General features: G+C 43.1%; 7 protein-coding genes across 7 annotated transcripts; 4 read left to right on the top strand and 3 right to left on the bottom strand.

Annotated features, from left to right (window-relative positions):
• Positions 1-795: 795 nt before the first annotated feature.
• Positions 796-3,120, bottom strand: SS1G_11699 (hypothetical protein; the record flags this gene model as incomplete). The annotated part of the gene is made up of 6 exons (XM_001587656.1): positions 796-831; positions 979-1,188; positions 1,570-1,706; positions 2,185-2,279; positions 2,842-3,001; positions 3,087-3,120. 6 exons carry the CDS (start codon positions 3,118-3,120, stop codon positions 796-798), a joined length of 672 nt encoding a protein of 223 aa, XP_001587706.1.
• A 1,135-nt stretch (positions 3,121-4,255) lies between these two features.
• Positions 4,256-4,848, top strand: SS1G_11698 (predicted protein; the record flags this gene model as incomplete). The annotated part of the gene is made up of 3 exons (XM_001587655.1): positions 4,256-4,295; positions 4,473-4,614; positions 4,749-4,848. The coding sequence occupies 3 exons, from the start codon at positions 4,256-4,258 to the stop codon at positions 4,846-4,848; spliced, it is 282 nt and encodes a 93-aa protein (XP_001587705.1).
• A 953-nt stretch (positions 4,849-5,801) lies between these two features.
• SS1G_11697 (hypothetical protein) lies at positions 5,802-9,336 on the bottom strand (the record flags this gene model as incomplete). Its single annotated transcript, XM_001587654.1, has 7 exons — positions 5,802-6,661; positions 6,939-7,274; positions 7,334-8,314; positions 8,368-8,696; positions 8,755-8,791; positions 8,954-9,160; positions 9,222-9,336. 7 exons carry the CDS (start codon positions 9,334-9,336, stop codon positions 5,802-5,804), a joined length of 2,865 nt encoding a protein of 954 aa, XP_001587704.1.
• Positions 9,337-11,997: 2,661 nt separating this feature from the next.
• SS1G_11696 (predicted protein) lies at positions 11,998-12,533 on the top strand (the record flags this gene model as incomplete). Its single annotated transcript, XM_001587653.1, has 2 exons — positions 11,998-12,129; positions 12,423-12,533. 2 exons carry the CDS (start codon positions 11,998-12,000, stop codon positions 12,531-12,533), a joined length of 243 nt encoding a protein of 80 aa, XP_001587703.1.
• Positions 12,534-14,405: 1,872 nt separating this feature from the next.
• On the top strand, positions 14,406-14,765 carry SS1G_11695 (predicted protein; the record flags this gene model as incomplete). The annotated part of the gene is made up of 2 exons (XM_001587652.1): positions 14,406-14,584; positions 14,636-14,765. 2 exons carry the CDS (start codon positions 14,406-14,408, stop codon positions 14,763-14,765), a joined length of 309 nt encoding a protein of 102 aa, XP_001587702.1.
• Positions 14,766-15,002: 237 nt separating this feature from the next.
• On the bottom strand, positions 15,003-15,284 carry SS1G_11694 (predicted protein; the record flags this gene model as incomplete). The annotated part of the gene is made up of 2 exons (XM_001587651.1): positions 15,003-15,119; positions 15,225-15,284. 2 exons carry the CDS (start codon positions 15,282-15,284, stop codon positions 15,003-15,005), a joined length of 177 nt encoding a protein of 58 aa, XP_001587701.1.
• Positions 15,285-15,591: 307 nt separating this feature from the next.
• On the top strand, positions 15,592-16,441 carry SS1G_11693 (hypothetical protein; the record flags this gene model as incomplete). Its single annotated transcript, XM_001587650.1, has 5 exons — positions 15,592-15,726; positions 15,779-15,961; positions 16,019-16,188; positions 16,255-16,321; positions 16,373-16,441. The coding sequence occupies 5 exons, from the start codon at positions 15,592-15,594 to the stop codon at positions 16,439-16,441; spliced, it is 624 nt and encodes a 207-aa protein (XP_001587700.1).
• Between the last annotated feature and the right edge of the window lie 973 nt (positions 16,442-17,414).

The following is a 17,414-nucleotide window of genomic DNA, read 5'->3' as shown; positions in this document are numbered from 1 at the left end:
AGCACTTCCACGTGATCTAGACGGCTACCCTCGTAACAACAATATCATATTGTATAATGAGTGATCACTAATAGTATAAAATACTGACGAAGTTAATATACAGAGCTCTACAATAGAGAAACCCATTCTGATTAATTATACAGACCTTCATTCTTCTTGAATAATCTGGATAACTATCTATCCTTAGTATCCTATCTATCTGTCATATTCTCTTTGCTGATTAATCCTTAGATTGTATCATAATAGAGCCTAAGGTCTTCATTTAATTAATCATATGATATAATTATGGATCGTATTGATGCGTCATCCAACGTATTAACAAATTAAAGCTTGGGAAAATAAGCTTTAGGACCTCCCTGGAATTCGACTATATTACCCTATAATCCTAAGCTACTGATCGGTGGACTCTAAATGTACCATCTTTCGTATTGCAGCTTGTTCAAATCATATAATGAGATATTAACAGTGTGAATAGCTTCATTTTGATGCACAAGCTACGATTCTTCAACCTTTCCTTTTTTCCCCTTCTTCCCTCCTCCTTCTCCCTTTTGTTACGAGGATTGCCGTCTAGATCACGTGGAAGTGCTCTAGGCTCTCGAGGTAGGTTTATAACTAGGCGTCAAGCAGGGACTTAAGTAACAACAGCAATGGTATGCTATTCATAACTAATAGTAGAGTATACTAAATGATTGATCTTGAGCACGAAGCTCTACAGTAAAGGAATCCATCTTGATTATATAGACCTTCGTGTTCTGGCTCTAATGACTCTAATTAGATTCTCTAGAGCCGCTGGCTCTAACTAGATCTTTTAGAGTCGGTCACATGATGGCTCTGATCCCGTGATTAGTCATGTGATGCGGAAATATGTTACCCGTCGTAACAAGATGCATTTAAACTTGAATGACCTTCGAGGGTTTGTAGCGATTCGCCTATTGTATTCCAAAGCTGGATGGTTTTATTGTCAAAGACGGAAGCTACCATTTTGCCATCTGGTGAAAAGGCTACTGAATTAACTTCGCCTGAGTGATCTTCAAATACTTGTAATGATTTGCCTGTTGTTATATCCCAAAACCGTATCGTTCCATCATCAGAACCGGAAACTATTACTTTTTTATCTGGCGAAAAGGCTACAGAGTTAACCCAATCCGAATGACCCTCGAATATTTGTAGGGATTTGCCTGTTGTATCCTAAAGCCGGATCGTTTTATCATTAGAGCTAGAAACTATCATTTTACTATCCGGCGAAAAGGCTGCCGAGTTAGCCCAATCCGAATGACTCTCGAGTGTTGGAGGGCGGCACTCTAATTTGATTGCATCCTTGATATTTTAGAAATCCAACTCGAGATAAATTTTTGAAATGTTTTCCGAATTATACACTTCTCTGGAGCAAAGAAAAGGGGTGAGCAATTGTGTGAACGAAGTGAATGACTTCAATTCAATTACTACTGTAATAAAGAACTAAGCGAACGCGAAAGAGACTAGCTCTTTTAGTAAGTCTATATAAGACTTACTACTTTCAATATGTAGCTAGCTCTTTAGACAGAATACAATTAGACATACAGGACCTACGTAATCCGTGGGTGCTACGTCTTCCGTATCCTTCTCGTACCAACAGCAATAGATTCGAAGAGGAGCTTGTTCAATTCCTACTCGGTTACGAAGGGCGAAGCGCTTGGCATCGTGAACATAGGCGGAAAGTTCAGGAGCTGCCTCGACCTTGACATTTATCAGTTGAAGCCATTTGAAGCTGTTTTCACTTACAGAGACATAATTGTCTAAAGAACTTATTGCAACAATGCACTCAGAAATGTTTTCCATCAAGCTCATGACCTCCAACCAATGCAGTAAATGTTCTGTCAGAAAATTATAGAATTTGCTATTATTCGAACACAGTTTTCTGTTTTTGGAGGATTTACATCCATAAAATGATTGACCCAATAGGTACATGAATATCGTATATGCGCTATTGGGTCAGGATCGGATTGCTTGACTTTATCAGTAGGGAAGCCTGGATGACGCAAGTCATATATGTTCTCCTCCAATAGGTTGCTCATTTCTGTTTTGAATTTAGAAATATCTTCTCATTTACCTTGCCTATCCCATTTCGAAATATCGTCGCAGTAGCGTTTTTTGATAGGAAATCCTTTGCCGACTTATAACGAAGAATATGCTCTGATTACGAACGACCAGAAAGGAGCCACAAAGCAGAATGATTTCTTCCAAGTGGATCTCCAGTCCGATTAGACGCGCCAGCTTGCAGAGCGTAATATGTCGAAAGGCTACTACCACAATAGCCATAAGCTGGAGGCAGAGCTCAGTCACTCCATGCTCTTTTAAATCTAGAATTTGCTGTAGCATGCGTTCGTATAAAGGATTCAACTCTGGATGGTAATGATCTTGTAACATCGAAGTCGTAAAGAATCGCAAGTTATTGAAGATTTTGGCAGACCAAAGCCACCCAAAGGAAGGTCCAGTTCGCATTCTCTAGGAGATACGATTCAACCGCCTTTCTATTTCTTTTAATACTTTTCTTTATCCTCGCGAGCCTTTCAACCCTATCTCTTATATACCCGTCGACAGCAATAGATAATGTGTAGATATTTAATTCGAGACTGAGCGTTGTCATCTCCTTAATCGGCCCTAGTGCCTCTTCAATTCCAACCGAGTTACGACTAGAGACAAGCCACTTGACGTGAGGAATCAGTTAGGCTCGAAACAATCAGACGAAGTAACTTGACCATATTCTTTTCGCATTCGTCAAGTGCATCAATAATCAAGATTATTGGCTTCAAACTCTTGTCATGCAAGATATTCTTCAGGATATCAGAAAGCGCCACCCACGCATTAATGCCTTTAAATAACTGCTTCCCTGGCACCTCATATTCCTTTTGTAAATACCGAATGAGGAAAGGCTGTTCATCTAAGAGCATATAAGTAAGGCCAAATAGGACGGAGATAGCACTATTGATGGTATCGACGGTGCTTTGGCAAAAGAAATAAGCTAATGTGTAATTAGTTGATGTCTGCATTTCGTCTATGATACCAAATAGTAACATAGTCTTGCCCTTGCCAGGATCTCCTCTCACCCATAGCAAGCGCTTGCTTTGGTCGTTGCACCATTGTTGGTATTCCGCGTTTTTGAAGAGCCATTCGTATATCTTAAGGAGCAGTCATCGTTTAAGTTCCTCGGTACGTTGCTTGTCCTTTCGTGTATCGGTGATGAACAGATCAATTAGGCAGCGCTTGTCTGGGGAGGGAAGATAATCGCGATTACTGTCGATCACACTGTTGAGCCTCCTGAATGTATTATCCCTTCCCTCGCCATAGATAACTGAAATGGATACTCCAAAGATACCAAGCAAGCTATATGCTGCGTCTTCTTCTCTAGTTGAAGTTCGGTTTTCCGCCTATTTCATTCTATCAATAACACTAAACTCCGATAAAGGAACTCCTTGGAGCGCTTCAATAGCAATTCCCGTGATCTCATATATAATCAACTTCAGAGATTCCCTATCACCAAGCTTACAACAATCCCGTGAAAAGAACTCGACTGATATTGGAGCCAGGAGTTCTTGGAGCGTCCATCCTCTTGTAAACCATCGGCCGGCCCGAAAACGTCCTTCCCATATGCTTTGTGGTTGTTCTACACCATTTTGAGCTGCCTCTACATCTGATAAATAAACACAGCATTTTATAGCCTTCCCATAATTACCAGCGGAACATAGAGTTCAGATATTCGCTCAACTCAGAGTCGTTCGTCTTTTTGATGCAACAAGTATCCAGCCAGGAGTAGTCGATGTTGTCACGGGCAGCCTGTTTCCGCAAAACTGTAGTTTCTTGTAACCGGTTTTTGCTTTGCCATTACCCGTATGTGAGAGAATGGCATAAGGAGGAATATTGTTATCCAACAGCGCTTTGGTGAGCCGATATCCGCCAGCATTATCGCACTTTAGCAAGCGCATTTTGCGATCTAGAGTATGCTAAATTGAGATACCAGTAAGTAGATAAAGGCGAAGTACGCAGCAGGAATCAGTATGATGTTGGTATCTTGAAGTTGCCCTTGGTCACAGATTGTCTCAAGAAACTTGTGTGATAACACACCTCTTGGAATGTCGGGCTATGCCTCGCGGCGAGAATGCTCCGACGTTACATTGTCTTCCTAGCCGGTCTCCAACGTGGCTAGGGAAAAGACATCTGATAATAGATGGGAATTGCAATAAGATGAGAACAGAACCAGGCAGCAGCTCGGTCAAATATGGGACAGACATCAATCCGTATCAGATATACGTTTGCTCGTAAGATTATGTTTTAGAGCCTGCGACTAAAATAAATATGGCGTTAACTAAGACCCTGATTAATAATCGTACGCTCAAATCGCGACTCAATTTCTGGCCCATGGGGGACATATCACGTGAGCATCCACCGCTTCCTGCAGAAACCAGCACTAACCTATGTGGCCTAGTATAGCATAGCTCACTTCGATGAGATGCCTGCATTTCGCTTCGATTCCCCCTTACGCTTCAAGACAACTGGCCTCTATCACGCAGCAGTTTACGTGGATTCTCGTAGCTATTGCAACAGTAAGGGAACAGGTTTGTCCCAGGCAAATCACACGTAAATTTGAACCACAATGCCCGTTTTCCGATAGACGCTTGTTCACATTTTCTCTGCTTGAAATATGAGTTCTTTCCATCGGCTTTGATGGCCACGGGGGAAGTTGAAGGAGCTAATGCCTATCCGGCGAGTAGTGTGAGGCCTCATTTGTTGCTCATGCAAGTGCAAAATTGCCACAATAACCCTCTCCTAATCAAGTCTGATGATGGCATCGATACAGGATATACGCCATGAGCCATTGCTGGTAAAAGATTCACTCCTTATAGAGCCAGAATTCGGCTAAACAGTCCCCGTCACCGCATTCCCCTTCCTTTCTATCCTGCCTTTTCTGAGTATGAAATACAATGTAAGCCCAATTCATGCATTAAATTCGATGACAAACCGTATAATAAGCCGAAGTTAACCTTATACGTCATCCCTCTATTCACAGAAGATGCGCAATATCATATTATAATCCTTGTGAACTTGAACATTTACCTCTCGACTATCATCAACGCAGCTGGATGCTTTGTAATCTTAAATACCCGGCTCTTCACGGTGAAAGCACAACGTGCGCCTAACATCCCGAAGCAGCTTTTTCAGACACACCACCGACAAGATCAAATGACTCCATGCATTTGGGCATTCAGCGGAGTCTACCCAATCCAATAACTCACAGCTACCATACTATTACATGTCAAATACTGAAAGATCCAAACGACAACGCCGTGGCTCCACCACCAGATCGAGTGAACATTACGACCGTAGTTGGAGTAGAGGACTACCTCACGGACATGACACGATTCCAGCATCGGAAATACAGACAATTTCCCTCTGTGTCCTGATGACGTCTGGGAGTGTATTCACTTATCCTTATGCTTCTCAAATATCTACCAAGCAAAGACTGTCTTGAATTCTCCTGCTGGTAATCAAAAATCAAGCAATGCTAAAGGTAGCCGTAGCGAAAACATTCGCTGGGATCTTTAGTCAGGAACGAAGGCATGATGGCGGATGACGGTGATTCTAGTTGGTGTTTGTGTAAATACTAAATGCTCATCAAAGTGTCAGACCAAGAAAAACGTTCAACGAGTCGTATATGTATAGATTTCAAATGATTCATTAATGATTGATAAATGACTTTCGCATGACAACGCTAGAATGTCAACCGATTCTTACCCTGTGCCATAAATACGCTTTCACACATCCCATCAAGTGAAGACATCACTAGCAAACCTATCATTCTTGATGCTCTGAAACCAATCCTCAACCTCCTCGTCCGTCTTAGTCTTCCCAAGAAGATCAGCAGCCTCTGCGTAAATCTTTTTAGTCATGACCGAGACGCCTTCACCAACCATACTTGATCCACACACATACAACTTTGCACCACTTTGAAAAACGTTCCTTAACTCTTCTCTTTCTTCCCAAAGTCTATCCTGAACATGGCGGCATCCTTTACTTATTTCTGGAGATTGCGAGAAGGCGTAATGCAGCTTTACTACTCCATCCGCTTCCCATTTCTTTAGCTCCTCGGAGAACAAAGAGTCTTTATCGGGATGTCCACAGCCAATGAACAAATATGCAGCGGCTAGTTTTCGTCCAGCTGCGATTTGCAATGCTCGCTCTTGTACAAAACCACGGAAAGGGGCTAATCCAGTCCCGGCGCAAATATAGATTACCGGAGTATTCTCCAAATCCGTGGGTGGATGGAAAGATCCACGACTTGGTCTGACAGAGACATGCACACGATCTCCCTCTTCAACAGAAGAAAGGTAGTTCGATGCTACCCCCAAATAACGCTTCGACTCACCGGCTTTTGAGACAGCGTCGAGAACAGACCAGGTCAGGGTGGCGACTGTAGGGTCATGAAACGGCGATGAAGAGATAGAGTACTGACGTATTCTCATGGGTGGAAGCATTGCTAGGAAGTCTCCCAGAGATAATGCGGCGGATGGATATTCTTCGAGGATATCCAATGGCGAACGACGTTTGAGGAAAACTTCTTGGTTGAAGCCTTCCTTACCCAAATACTCGATCTTTTCTCTTACTTCTGGTTCAGGTGTACTTGCGGCTATTTTCGCAACATTCTATCAAGGTTAGCATTTTGATGAATAGGAGGATGAGGGAAAATAGTACCTTCCGAGTGGCAACTTGACTAAGTTCAACATAAGCTCCAAGGACATCCCACACAGATATTGGGTGCCCAGTTGGTAAAGTAGTATTAGCACTAGCTTTGATATTCAACATAGCATCCCAAGGAAGTCCGTAATGTTTCAGCACTCGTCGGATATTCTTTGAATTGTTTATCGGCAGCACTGCCATATAGTCGCCAGCACGATATGACATACCTGTCGGCAATTTGAGTGATATGTGACGCTTCTCCGGCACTCCCGGTGCGGTCAAAACCTTGTTGCTTAAAACAATTGATTCGCGTACGTCTTGTCGAAGCCTGGAGGACCGGGCACTAGAATCGATGTCGATCTCCAATCCTACATCTTCTTCAGGAACCGCACTGCTAGCTAATTGAGTCCAAAGACAACTATCTTGCCATTTGTCAAAAGCTTCGAAGATATCTCCAGCAGCAACGTCACCTACCCCAGTATCTGCGATTCTTGTTGCGCCGTTATTCTCGAATTCGGTGTCGAGCAATTTCGGAATTCGCTGATAAGTAGCTACCCAATCATCTAGAAGGAGTGTTAATGATCATCCTTTCTCAAGAGCTACAAAGTATGGGAACACATACGATTTCCGCAACCATAAACAGCATATTTAATGTCCTTAAGGCGATCACTGCCTTTTAGATTTTCCAGCCACTCAACGAAATGGCGAGCATTATCAGGAGCTTGCCCTTCATAACTTGACGATATCAAGATTACTGGCTGGCCTTTCGGAATTTTGTCTACAGCAGCATCAAGAGGGTCAACTCGAGCCTCGTAGCCACGTCCACTAGCTTCTCTTGCAAGATTTCGAGCCAAAGCTTCACATGTTCCTGAGCTCGAACCATAAAAAATAGACATCGGTTGCTTTGGCTTTCCCGAGCTGCTCAAATCCTTGCTAAGTTTTTGATCGTTCTCTGACAGTCGCTCTTTGGAAGTATCAACGTGCAGCATTTTTTCGAGGTCAAGAGAATCAATGCCATCCCGGAGGCTCGCGCGCATATAAAACCCGTTTGGCTTGATACTCAATGTTTGTTTGATGAGAAGATTGTAACTTGGATCATCCATTCTGAAATTGAGGTTTTGTAAGAGCATAGCGACGGCCAGAAGTGCCTCCTGCCATGCAAAAGGTCTCCCGATACACCCTCTCATACCATTGCCGAACGGTTTCCAGGCGTTGGGTGGTAAGTTTCTGAAAGGCTCGTCCAACATTCGTTCTGGTTTGAATAAGTCGGCATCGTCACCGTAGACAGTGGGATCACGGTGAATTTCAGGGATGAGAGCAAGTATTGACTGTCCTGGCTTCACTTCGTACTTACCACCGATGATTATGGGCGACTCGGTTGAATCAGGCAGGGGATAGAAGGAGATAACGGGGGCTGGAGGATTCAACCTCAGTGTCTCTCGCAGGCAAGCTTCTATGTATGGGAGTTTTGAAAGGTGATCAATGGTTATGGGTCCCTTGCCAACAACTCCATCAACCTCGCGTTGAGCTGCCTGGTATGCTGAAGGATTCTTTAGTAAATAATAGAAAAGGAAAGAGAGCATTCCACTCGTCGTTTCATGACCTGGGAGGATGGTTAGAATAGAGGGACCCGATACACAGCGAAAGGTTCATTACCAGCAATGAGAAAGGTAATCATATTGTTCAAAATATTCGAATCTGAGAGGCCTTTTCCAGTTTTTGGATCTCTGCCGTTGATCATGGCATTAAGCAGATCTTTCTTATCATTGGGATTCGCCCGTCGCTCAGCCAACAGTTCTTTGGCCACACTTTGAAGCAGCGCGATATCAGAATCGAACTTGGCTTGTGCAGAACGCATAAAATAATTGGCGATAGCAGGTCGCTGAGCTCTAGCACCAGATTCGACAAGGAATCCACTCATGGCGCCGACGAAGGGATGCATTTCTTCACGGTAGAAGCTATTGAAACGGGTACCCATAGCGCACCTGAGTCCCCAGTAAGTTCAGTTGCCCAGTGAATCGTGAATATCAGTGGATGACTTACAAAGCAATAGAGTCCAGTGCCAATCTCGTGAAGTCATCTGTAACGTCAATCTTCTCTTTTGAACCGAATCTCGCCCATTTCATAAGTAATTGTGAAGCAATATCATGCATTTCACCAAACATAGATCGAATGGATAGAGGCCCGAATGCTTTATCTTGTCAATTCGCAGTAACAAATTGTTGCGATTCATAATACACACCTGGCATTAATACTCTATGTGCCAATCCCCAATTTTCTTCGCCATAGTTGGCTGTGAAAAGGCCGTCGCCGACACCGTGTCGAACTTCCTCTAAGCTGCCAGATACTATCTTCGTGAACCTCTTCTCGTCGCAGACCTCATTGAGGAGTGCTTGCGAGGATATCCACAATTTTTCAGAACCGCCGATATTAAGCTTGAAGATGGAACCTGGTTTAGAGGGAAATAGGATCAGCGACATTAATAAAAAGAGGGGTTGCATCATTCCTACCATATATTCCTGCCAAACGCTCAATACTAGCAAGTGGACTGATGGGGTTAACATCTTGGACGTTCCCTAAAAAAGGAAGTCCAGGAGGCCCAGGTATCTCTTCCAAAGCTGCCATGTTGAATCCAGCCCACTTCCGATATGGTAACTGAGCGGCAAGTTGAAGTTAAGAGAGAGAAGATTGGAAAAGATAAATCAGTGACGTTTGCAGAAGAAGACACTGCCTTATATATCTATATACGAGACGATGGCGGGGCGGATGAGAGACTTCATCATTTGACGGGTAGGAACAACACAGCAGGTGTGCTGTACGTGTGTCGGAAATCTGATTATAACCCCTCCGTTCAAATACGTAGTTCTCGGAGTATGCACTCGTAAGATCTTACCTATGCGCTCTGAGACAGTTTGATTTTAGACCGAGGCTGATCGGTGGTTAGAGATAGGCCGATGCCGATGTCGATATTTCACCGAGGCGGGTGTTAGGCTATCATGAGCCTACCTTTTAAGGCACACACTTTGGATTTAATACAGAATCATATTTTAACCTTAAAGAGAAGAGTCTTTTGGATAAGAATAATAAGATTTTGCATTTAGAGCTTGTTTACAGTGATCTAATCTAATATAGGATTTTTGGATTGGATTATTAGAAAGCTTTTCAAGGGGACTTGTCACGATTTAAAAGATTATATAAGCCAATCACCTGTCACGATTCACAATCGCAGGATGAGTGTCAGGTGAAAAGTAGGATCACGTGATGTGCTAGCTATGCTAGCCAGCTAGCACTGCTAGCAGTCAGGAAATCGATAGTATATAGTCAGAATAGTTTCATAGTTTAGAAGCTTCGTGCTCAACTTAGTTATTAATTGGTTTACCTACATTCTACTTGATCTAGTAACGACTTCACTTCCAAGTGAAGACTAGTGATAAAGCCTTAACCCACAACTACCAACCAGACGAAACCTCAGGCAGCCGCTGCCTCCGGTACAGTATCGTTACACCTTAACCCACAACTACCAATCAGACGAAACCGGAGGCAGCCGCTGCCTCCAGTACAGTATCGTTACATCACCCTGAGGACCTCGGCAGTTTATGACGATTGTGCCACAGAAAGTCATTAAAAGATCTTGAAGATTTTTAAAATTTGTATGTAAACCCTATATAAATTGAAAATCCAAAAATTTTACTTCCTGTTACGTGACGGTTGTTACCCCACTAGTGGCTCACGTGCACTAGCCCTGTATATAAAGACCTTCTTACTTAGAATCTTCTTAGTTCTTTAGTTTTAGATTCTAAGTAATTGAATTGACTCCGTTTACGACTTTTCCGTCACACTTCCTAAATCGCAATGAAAATAATTATAAAAACTCTGGAACATTTCTGAATTTATCGATAGTTATTTATAGAATCTGTTAAAAGGAATGACCTTACACAGGGAATATGTAACGATGCTGTACTGGAGGCAGCGGCTGCCTGAGGTTTCGTCTGGTTGGTAGTTGTGGGTTAAGGCTTTATCACTGGTATTCACTTGGAAGTGAAGTCGTTACTAGATCAAGTAGAATGTAGGTAAACTAATTGATAACTAAGTTGAGCACGAAGCTCCTAAACTATGAAACTATCTTAACTATATACTTCTGAATACTATTGGATAGCCTGGATAGACTAGGCTATCCAGTCTATCTATCACGTGATCCTTTAAAGGACGATTCTGATCCTAGGATAATATAGCTCCTAGGATAATATAGCTCCTAGGATAATTGTCCTGGGACAAATATTATCCTAGGACACTTGTCCTAAGCCTACATGGTTGCCTAATCGTTTTGTCCTAGGATACTAATTATCCTGGGACATATTTTATCCTAGGACACTTGTCCTAGGATTCCTTATCGATAAGGACCCCCTCGGAAACAGCGGCCCAAACCTCCGTACTTGCTTTTATTGTGTTATAATAATCGTGATTCGTGACAGAATAGTGGGAAGCTGATAGGGCAGAACTAAGGCTATATTGGTCTTGTATATTAATCACTCATTATCTAAGTTCTACGGAAGTGCGAAGCTCTCCTACAGAGAGCTTCTCAATCTAGTCCTAATAGGACTAGTGCCCTGTGCACGTGCTACGCAGGAACCATTCACTTTAACAGAATCTACGATTAAAATTTCAAAAGATTTCGTTGATAAAAAAGTTATCAATAGATAATAATTGTGATTTTTGGTGCAAAAAGGGTGGCTTAAAACAGGAGTGGCCTGAAAGTAGAGTACTAGACTTACTGATGGGGACGAGACTACTAAAGTTATCGATCGTGACGAACAATGGGCATGCTGGTATTTGTGGTTGGCGATGTTCGAACTCGCTGAATGAGTAAGAGTGCATCGCTTATCAGGGGATGACACTTCCTTACCATTTAGGTTATCAGTGTCTGGAACAATGGCGACTCCTCGTTCTAGCGGCCAAGGAGCGAACACTTTCTTTGGGTTTGACACTTCTCAGATCTTACCCTCGAAGGTTACGTAATGCTGACTTCTTCCATCTCAAAAAGTTTCTGCTCTACACTATCAAGTACTCACACACCGAGGTAAAAAAATAAAAAAAAAACCTCAAACACCCGAGGTAAAAAGTTCCCCAAACACCGAGGGCGAAATACAATGATCAGACCTTTGAGTGGCAGGCAGTATATCTGTCCTCACCGGCGAAGGCCCTCCATACCTGCTCCTGTATTGACCCACTGAGTCCTTCTGCGTCAATTTGAGCTTTGCATTAACGGTGAGTACTGGCTCTGTGCCAATGGCCGTTCCACTGTTAAAATGTGCTTGTCATTTACTCATTGGTCTTCCACCGCTCATCCAAGGTGAGAGCAATATACTTGCAATTGAAAAAGATGTTCTCGCAAAGTGCATCAATTTGCCGTGTAAGGTTGTATTAATAAATGCGTGTCAGTGGAATGAACCCTCTTATACTTAAGTCCCCAGAATGATGGCAGCTTGAGGCTTAAAAATTCAATGGTATGTATGCAAAATCATCCAAGAGCAAGACTTCGATACAACGATTACCACTTGGCAAGACGAGAAAACGTTTCAAATGTTTCAAGGGATAATCACGCTCAAGGCTTCGTCAAATCGAACTGGGCCTTGAACCTCGACTGATGCATGAAGGTGCGATCTGTACGGTGCTATGGTGCATTAACGCTGGCAACAACTTACAGACCATAGCCCTGGAGTAAATACTTGGTGCTCAAAGCAAAAAGGGTTGACTTTGCAGAAGAGAGTTGGCAATACGTCAATGCCAGACATTGTTTTGCTCCTGGATCTCCAGGAGATTGAGTGCAACTTTTATTATCTCGCGCGGCCTTCTCGCCGTACCCTTGTGGATGGATGCCAAACCCAATCTATCCCATAACTAAAGTCTGATATTGCCAGCGAGGTATTGTTGAATATAACTATGAACCTGCCGTCACAACTAGCGACCAGTTCCAAAGCGTCACAAATCGTGAGTACAACTCTCCAAAAACCACTTTGTAAAGATGCTATCCTCACACAAACTTCTGCATGTACGAAATTTCGAATATCTGATGGTCAAGTCATATGGTTTAGTCAGAATGGAAAACGATGAGCCCAAACATAGATGCTACCTTGATACGAGCGTGGAGGAAATAGGTAGGTTTAGGAGAGAAAGGTGTACTCGAGATAGAAGGAGCGAACTCAACACATCACAGCTTAGCTTAGCGCTTAGCATTAGTACTAAGGTGTCTAGCCTAGGCATTCCTTCAATCTGGCCACATTTGGCCTCTCGAGTCTCTTCACATCTTTCCTCTCTTCAGTCCACCTATTTTCCAGAGTGTGTGGTCTAATTGAAAGCGTGGCGAGGCTAGACCCTTTGTACTAATACTGAGCTAAGGGCCATGTGACTCGATAAATTTGCTCCTTCTACGGTACACATGGGACAATGTCGCCTGCACCATGTGGAAGGATCTTGGCTAGAATATGTTCCAGTGTCTAGCCGTGGTACGAATTCGGTTGATTAGGTACGTACGAAGGCCAAATGTAATTTCGGAAGATGTTGAGTTTCCCAAAAGAAACCAGTATTCAGTGAACAACAAAGCAGATGCCTACTCGTGCGGCCAGAAAGTACAGGACACCTTCCTAACAGGATCTTTTATGTACAAAAAGGGTATAGATACATGGATACCCGTATCGACTCGGCAATCTAGACATGGTGTAGCTCAGCTCAGGAAAGCTGGGGAAGCCGAGCGGTGTATCACTAGAAGAGCGCAGAACCTGGTTTGGGAGGATTCCGATAGAACAAAATATGCATAAAATTTTATTCAAGGTTATGCTGAAATTATATTTGGAATTCCACCTCCGAACTTCCGATCTTCCCACAATTGATTTACCATAGGTATGACAATTTTATTCGAAAAAATCCAAGGTTATTTTATTTATGCTGTTCTGCGCCAAAAAATATCCTCGAATACCGGATTCATCTTAGAAGTGTCTAGTATTCTGACATATATTCAAAATTCGGCATTATTCTCACACGAAAATCGATCGAGTCTGGAAATCTTTCTGGGACAATACAGGGTGGCGCGAAAGTGGGTACAAGCCGAGCATCCGGAATTTATGCATATTTTCCTTTGACAGTTCCTATTAATAAGGTCGAACGTGAGCGACTAAGAGATTTCATTGGCCAAGTGATAGACTCCGCATGAGGATCTCCCGCAGTTATTCCCACGAGAAGGATGCCGCAAGCAAAAATAATTAGGGTTCGGAACTATCCGACTTAATGGGGGAACCACGGTATACCCTAGCTGGAAAGTTTATTGGATCGTCAAACGCATCTAAGCCATCTAGACCTCACACGACACGGTGCATCCCAATCATCCAGAAAGCCCTGGCACATTCATTCCAAGGCTAATTTGGTGGGGAGACTACGTGAGTTGGGCTGAAAAGTGTAATGCATCGTCAAACGCGTCTAAGCCAACTAGCCATAGTGCCCTAATCTTCCAGAAACTCTCTAAATTCCTTCTAAGAACACAAGAACCGAAGGATCCAAGTTGGCGGGAGAACTACTCGGAGCTTGCTGAAAGTTTAATGCATCGTCAAATGCCATTAAGCCGTCTAGGCGCAAGTTGCGCTACACCTCAATCTCCTTCCTGTCTCCAGGAAACCTTCAATTTCTAGACCACAAGACCAAGCATGCCAACGGCCAAGGCGCGCCAACTAAAACGTGTAAATGCCTCAAGTATCTATCGCTGTAATTATCTCACCTCCTGCAGGAAGACTGCTTTCTGCCGGGCAAAGTTGCCTGAACTTTGGAAAGGGAATCACGTGATAGAATGGCTCCGGCCCTTGATGAAACGGCACAGGAGGCAAAGGTGACGTGCAGATGCAAAGCTTTGAACTTGTCGCGCTTACACAGTCTTTAGAGTGACAACTGATGGACCATCAGTGAGGTCTTTTCACCGACGGCGTGTTTGCACTTTGATTAACGTTTCATCCTTAGCGGATGAACTTGTCTTCTGTGCCAGTAGCAAGATATTTTCCACACTCCCCTGACCATCAACCAAAGACTACAAGAACTTTATTTCAAATGATCCAAGTTCATACGGTCTCTACAATGCCAAGTAAATAACGAACCCCGACTTTTCTGCCGGCGCGTGTTTGGCACCGTTTGCACTTCGATTAAAGTTCTATACTCAGCGCAGTCTCTCTCTTGACCATCAAGCAAAAAGTAGAAAAACTTTATTTCAAATTTGCTATGTTCATGCGACCTCTACAGTGCCAAGTACCTAGCTATTCCCGGGAAACTCCCATCGGCGGCGTGTTTGGCACTGTTTGTACTTCGATTAAAGTTTGGGGATGGCTCTGTCGTTGATGGCCAATGTCAGAGAATACGCTGAGTGTGGAACTCTATTTCGAGTTTGTGCCCAATATGAGTGAGATACTGGTTGTTATTCGGATCATTGAGACGAGCTAAACATGGATGCTCAATTGTAGGTGTAATTGTGCACTTACATTGGGCACATTTTGAGCCTCTCGTCTGAAAATTGGGGATTCTGCTGAGAGGCTAGGCATTTGGCTACATTTCATGCCACGATCAAACCAGCCAAAATCCAGAGATTATCATATATGAGCTTTATTGTTCGATCCCTGCTTGGTGCGTCTGAATTGTCAAGGACGACTACGGTAGATGAAAGATATGAGGATTGGAGATTATATAAACCTCTTCTGTTTCCCGTTCAAAATATCTTAACATCATCATCACATTCACACAATCATTCTACTCTCACTTTCACTTCCACTTCCACATTCACATCCACACTCAAATCAAAAACAAATTCTCTCTTTTTTTCAAGAAAATCAACCACTCACTTCCATCAAAATGAAGTTCTCCCTTGCCACCATCATTGTATGCGCTGCCATTGCAAACGCAGCTGCCTTCCCAGCTCCAGAAGCTGCAGTTGGAGACCCAAACGCAGTCATTGCACCTTCCGTTGAAACTCATTTCAGTGGACAGGTATATAGAATCATTCCTTGGAGTGTCATGTGCAATGCTAATGATTTAAAAGTTCGATACCACTGGAGCTTTAGTCGCCAAGGAAGACAATGAAACCGATCAAGCGCTTCAAAAGCGTATTGCACCAGTTGTAGTCGTCGCTGGAATTGCCGCAATCAAGGGCATTGCCATCTTGACCAAGATCGCCGTTGAAATTGGACAACAGACTATCGCCAACCTTGGGAAATGGAATGAGGTGACTATCTCCCGAGAAAGCCCAAAGAAATTGTTTTGATACTAATCTACTTTCCAGACACGTGAGAAGTTCACTCAAGCGACTACTCTTGCGATGTGGAACAGAAACCCGGATTACAACAAGTTTCCTGCTGTTGCCTGCTACAACAAAGGTTATCATCTCCGAAATCCTAGTGGCCAGGATGGAAGAGTGTCTGCCAAACTTTCTCTTGGTATGCTCAACACTGAGTAAGTAGTCTATACAGCTTCGATTCGGAGCTCTCCTCTCAGCTATTCAATAGCTAATAATTCTAGCTACGATTGCTTGTACATGACTGGAAACAACGCATTCTATACCCATAACGAAGGTGGATATATCAATGTAAGAAATCAATACTACAAAGATAAAATCACCATACTAACAGGCACCTAGCTTTCCTACAGATATAACGGAGGCCGATGCACATTCGACAAGCGCACCGGTGACTTGACCTGCAGATAGAGAGTTTAAAATTTATAGCTCTGTGCGACACCTATATACGATTGCCCTCGTATAAAAACGAGAGGCTGCTTTTGGTAACATGGGCTAGGTGGTCACCTAGTGCATTGCTTCGTCACAGATTTTTGTTCTCATTGGATGTTTTGCTCGTTTAGACCTTGCTTTCCTGCCTCTTTTTGTAATGTTCTGTCTAGTTAGTTGAATTGAGCTCATTTCTAAAAAAAAATTAAAAAAAATTGACGTTGTGCTCGGTGCTTCAACGTACAATCAAGCAACTTTGTGATGAGTGATTAATAGCTTTTCTATTTTGTTATGTAATTAGATAAAACACAGTAAAAGCAATGATTGATGGGTTTGTTATAGGTTGCAATATTTGTTTTATCTTCAATGGGGGAATGTGCATTAACTCTTGGAAAAAAATATCCCGTGACACTTGCTTATATTAGGGGAAGAACAGCAGAAAGCGGTATTCTTCCAAACATCGGAGTGGTAAGCCCGGTGGATCGGCTGGCACAGCCGGTAATTTATCCGTGTCAGTGTGTCATGTGACCAATATGGGAGGGGGCCATACTGTCACGAACCACGGTTTAGATAATAGTAGTATTATGAGTATCGGTGATTTAGCTGCCGATTACAGGGGAAGTGTGATTTAACCGCGGTTTACGGGGGTTTCCTTATCAGCTTCGATAAGGAACCTAGGAATCCTAGAACAAGTGTCCTAGGACAAGCGTTCTAGGCAACCACAATGAAACAGGACAAGTATCCTCGGAGTTCAGGATGAGCTAGGATAGTATGCGTCCTAGGATAAAACGTCCTAGGATGATAATCGTCCCAGGACAATTATCCTAGGAGTTAAATTATCCTAGGAGACGAACCGTCCCAGGATTAGTGTCCTGAGACATATATAATCACGTGATGGAGCCTCCAGGAGCGCAGGCTCCTCAGGGCTCCTCGAAGGGGATCATTATATAGGCAG

This window comes from Sclerotinia sclerotiorum, genomic scaffold, assembly GCF_000146945.2.
Source record: "Sclerotinia sclerotiorum 1980 UF-70 scaffold_18 genomic scaffold, whole genome shotgun sequence".
NCBI classification, from domain to species: Eukaryota; Fungi; Ascomycota; class Leotiomycetes; order Helotiales; family Sclerotiniaceae; genus Sclerotinia; species Sclerotinia sclerotiorum.
This window is presented reverse-complemented; position numbering and strand designations above follow the sequence as displayed.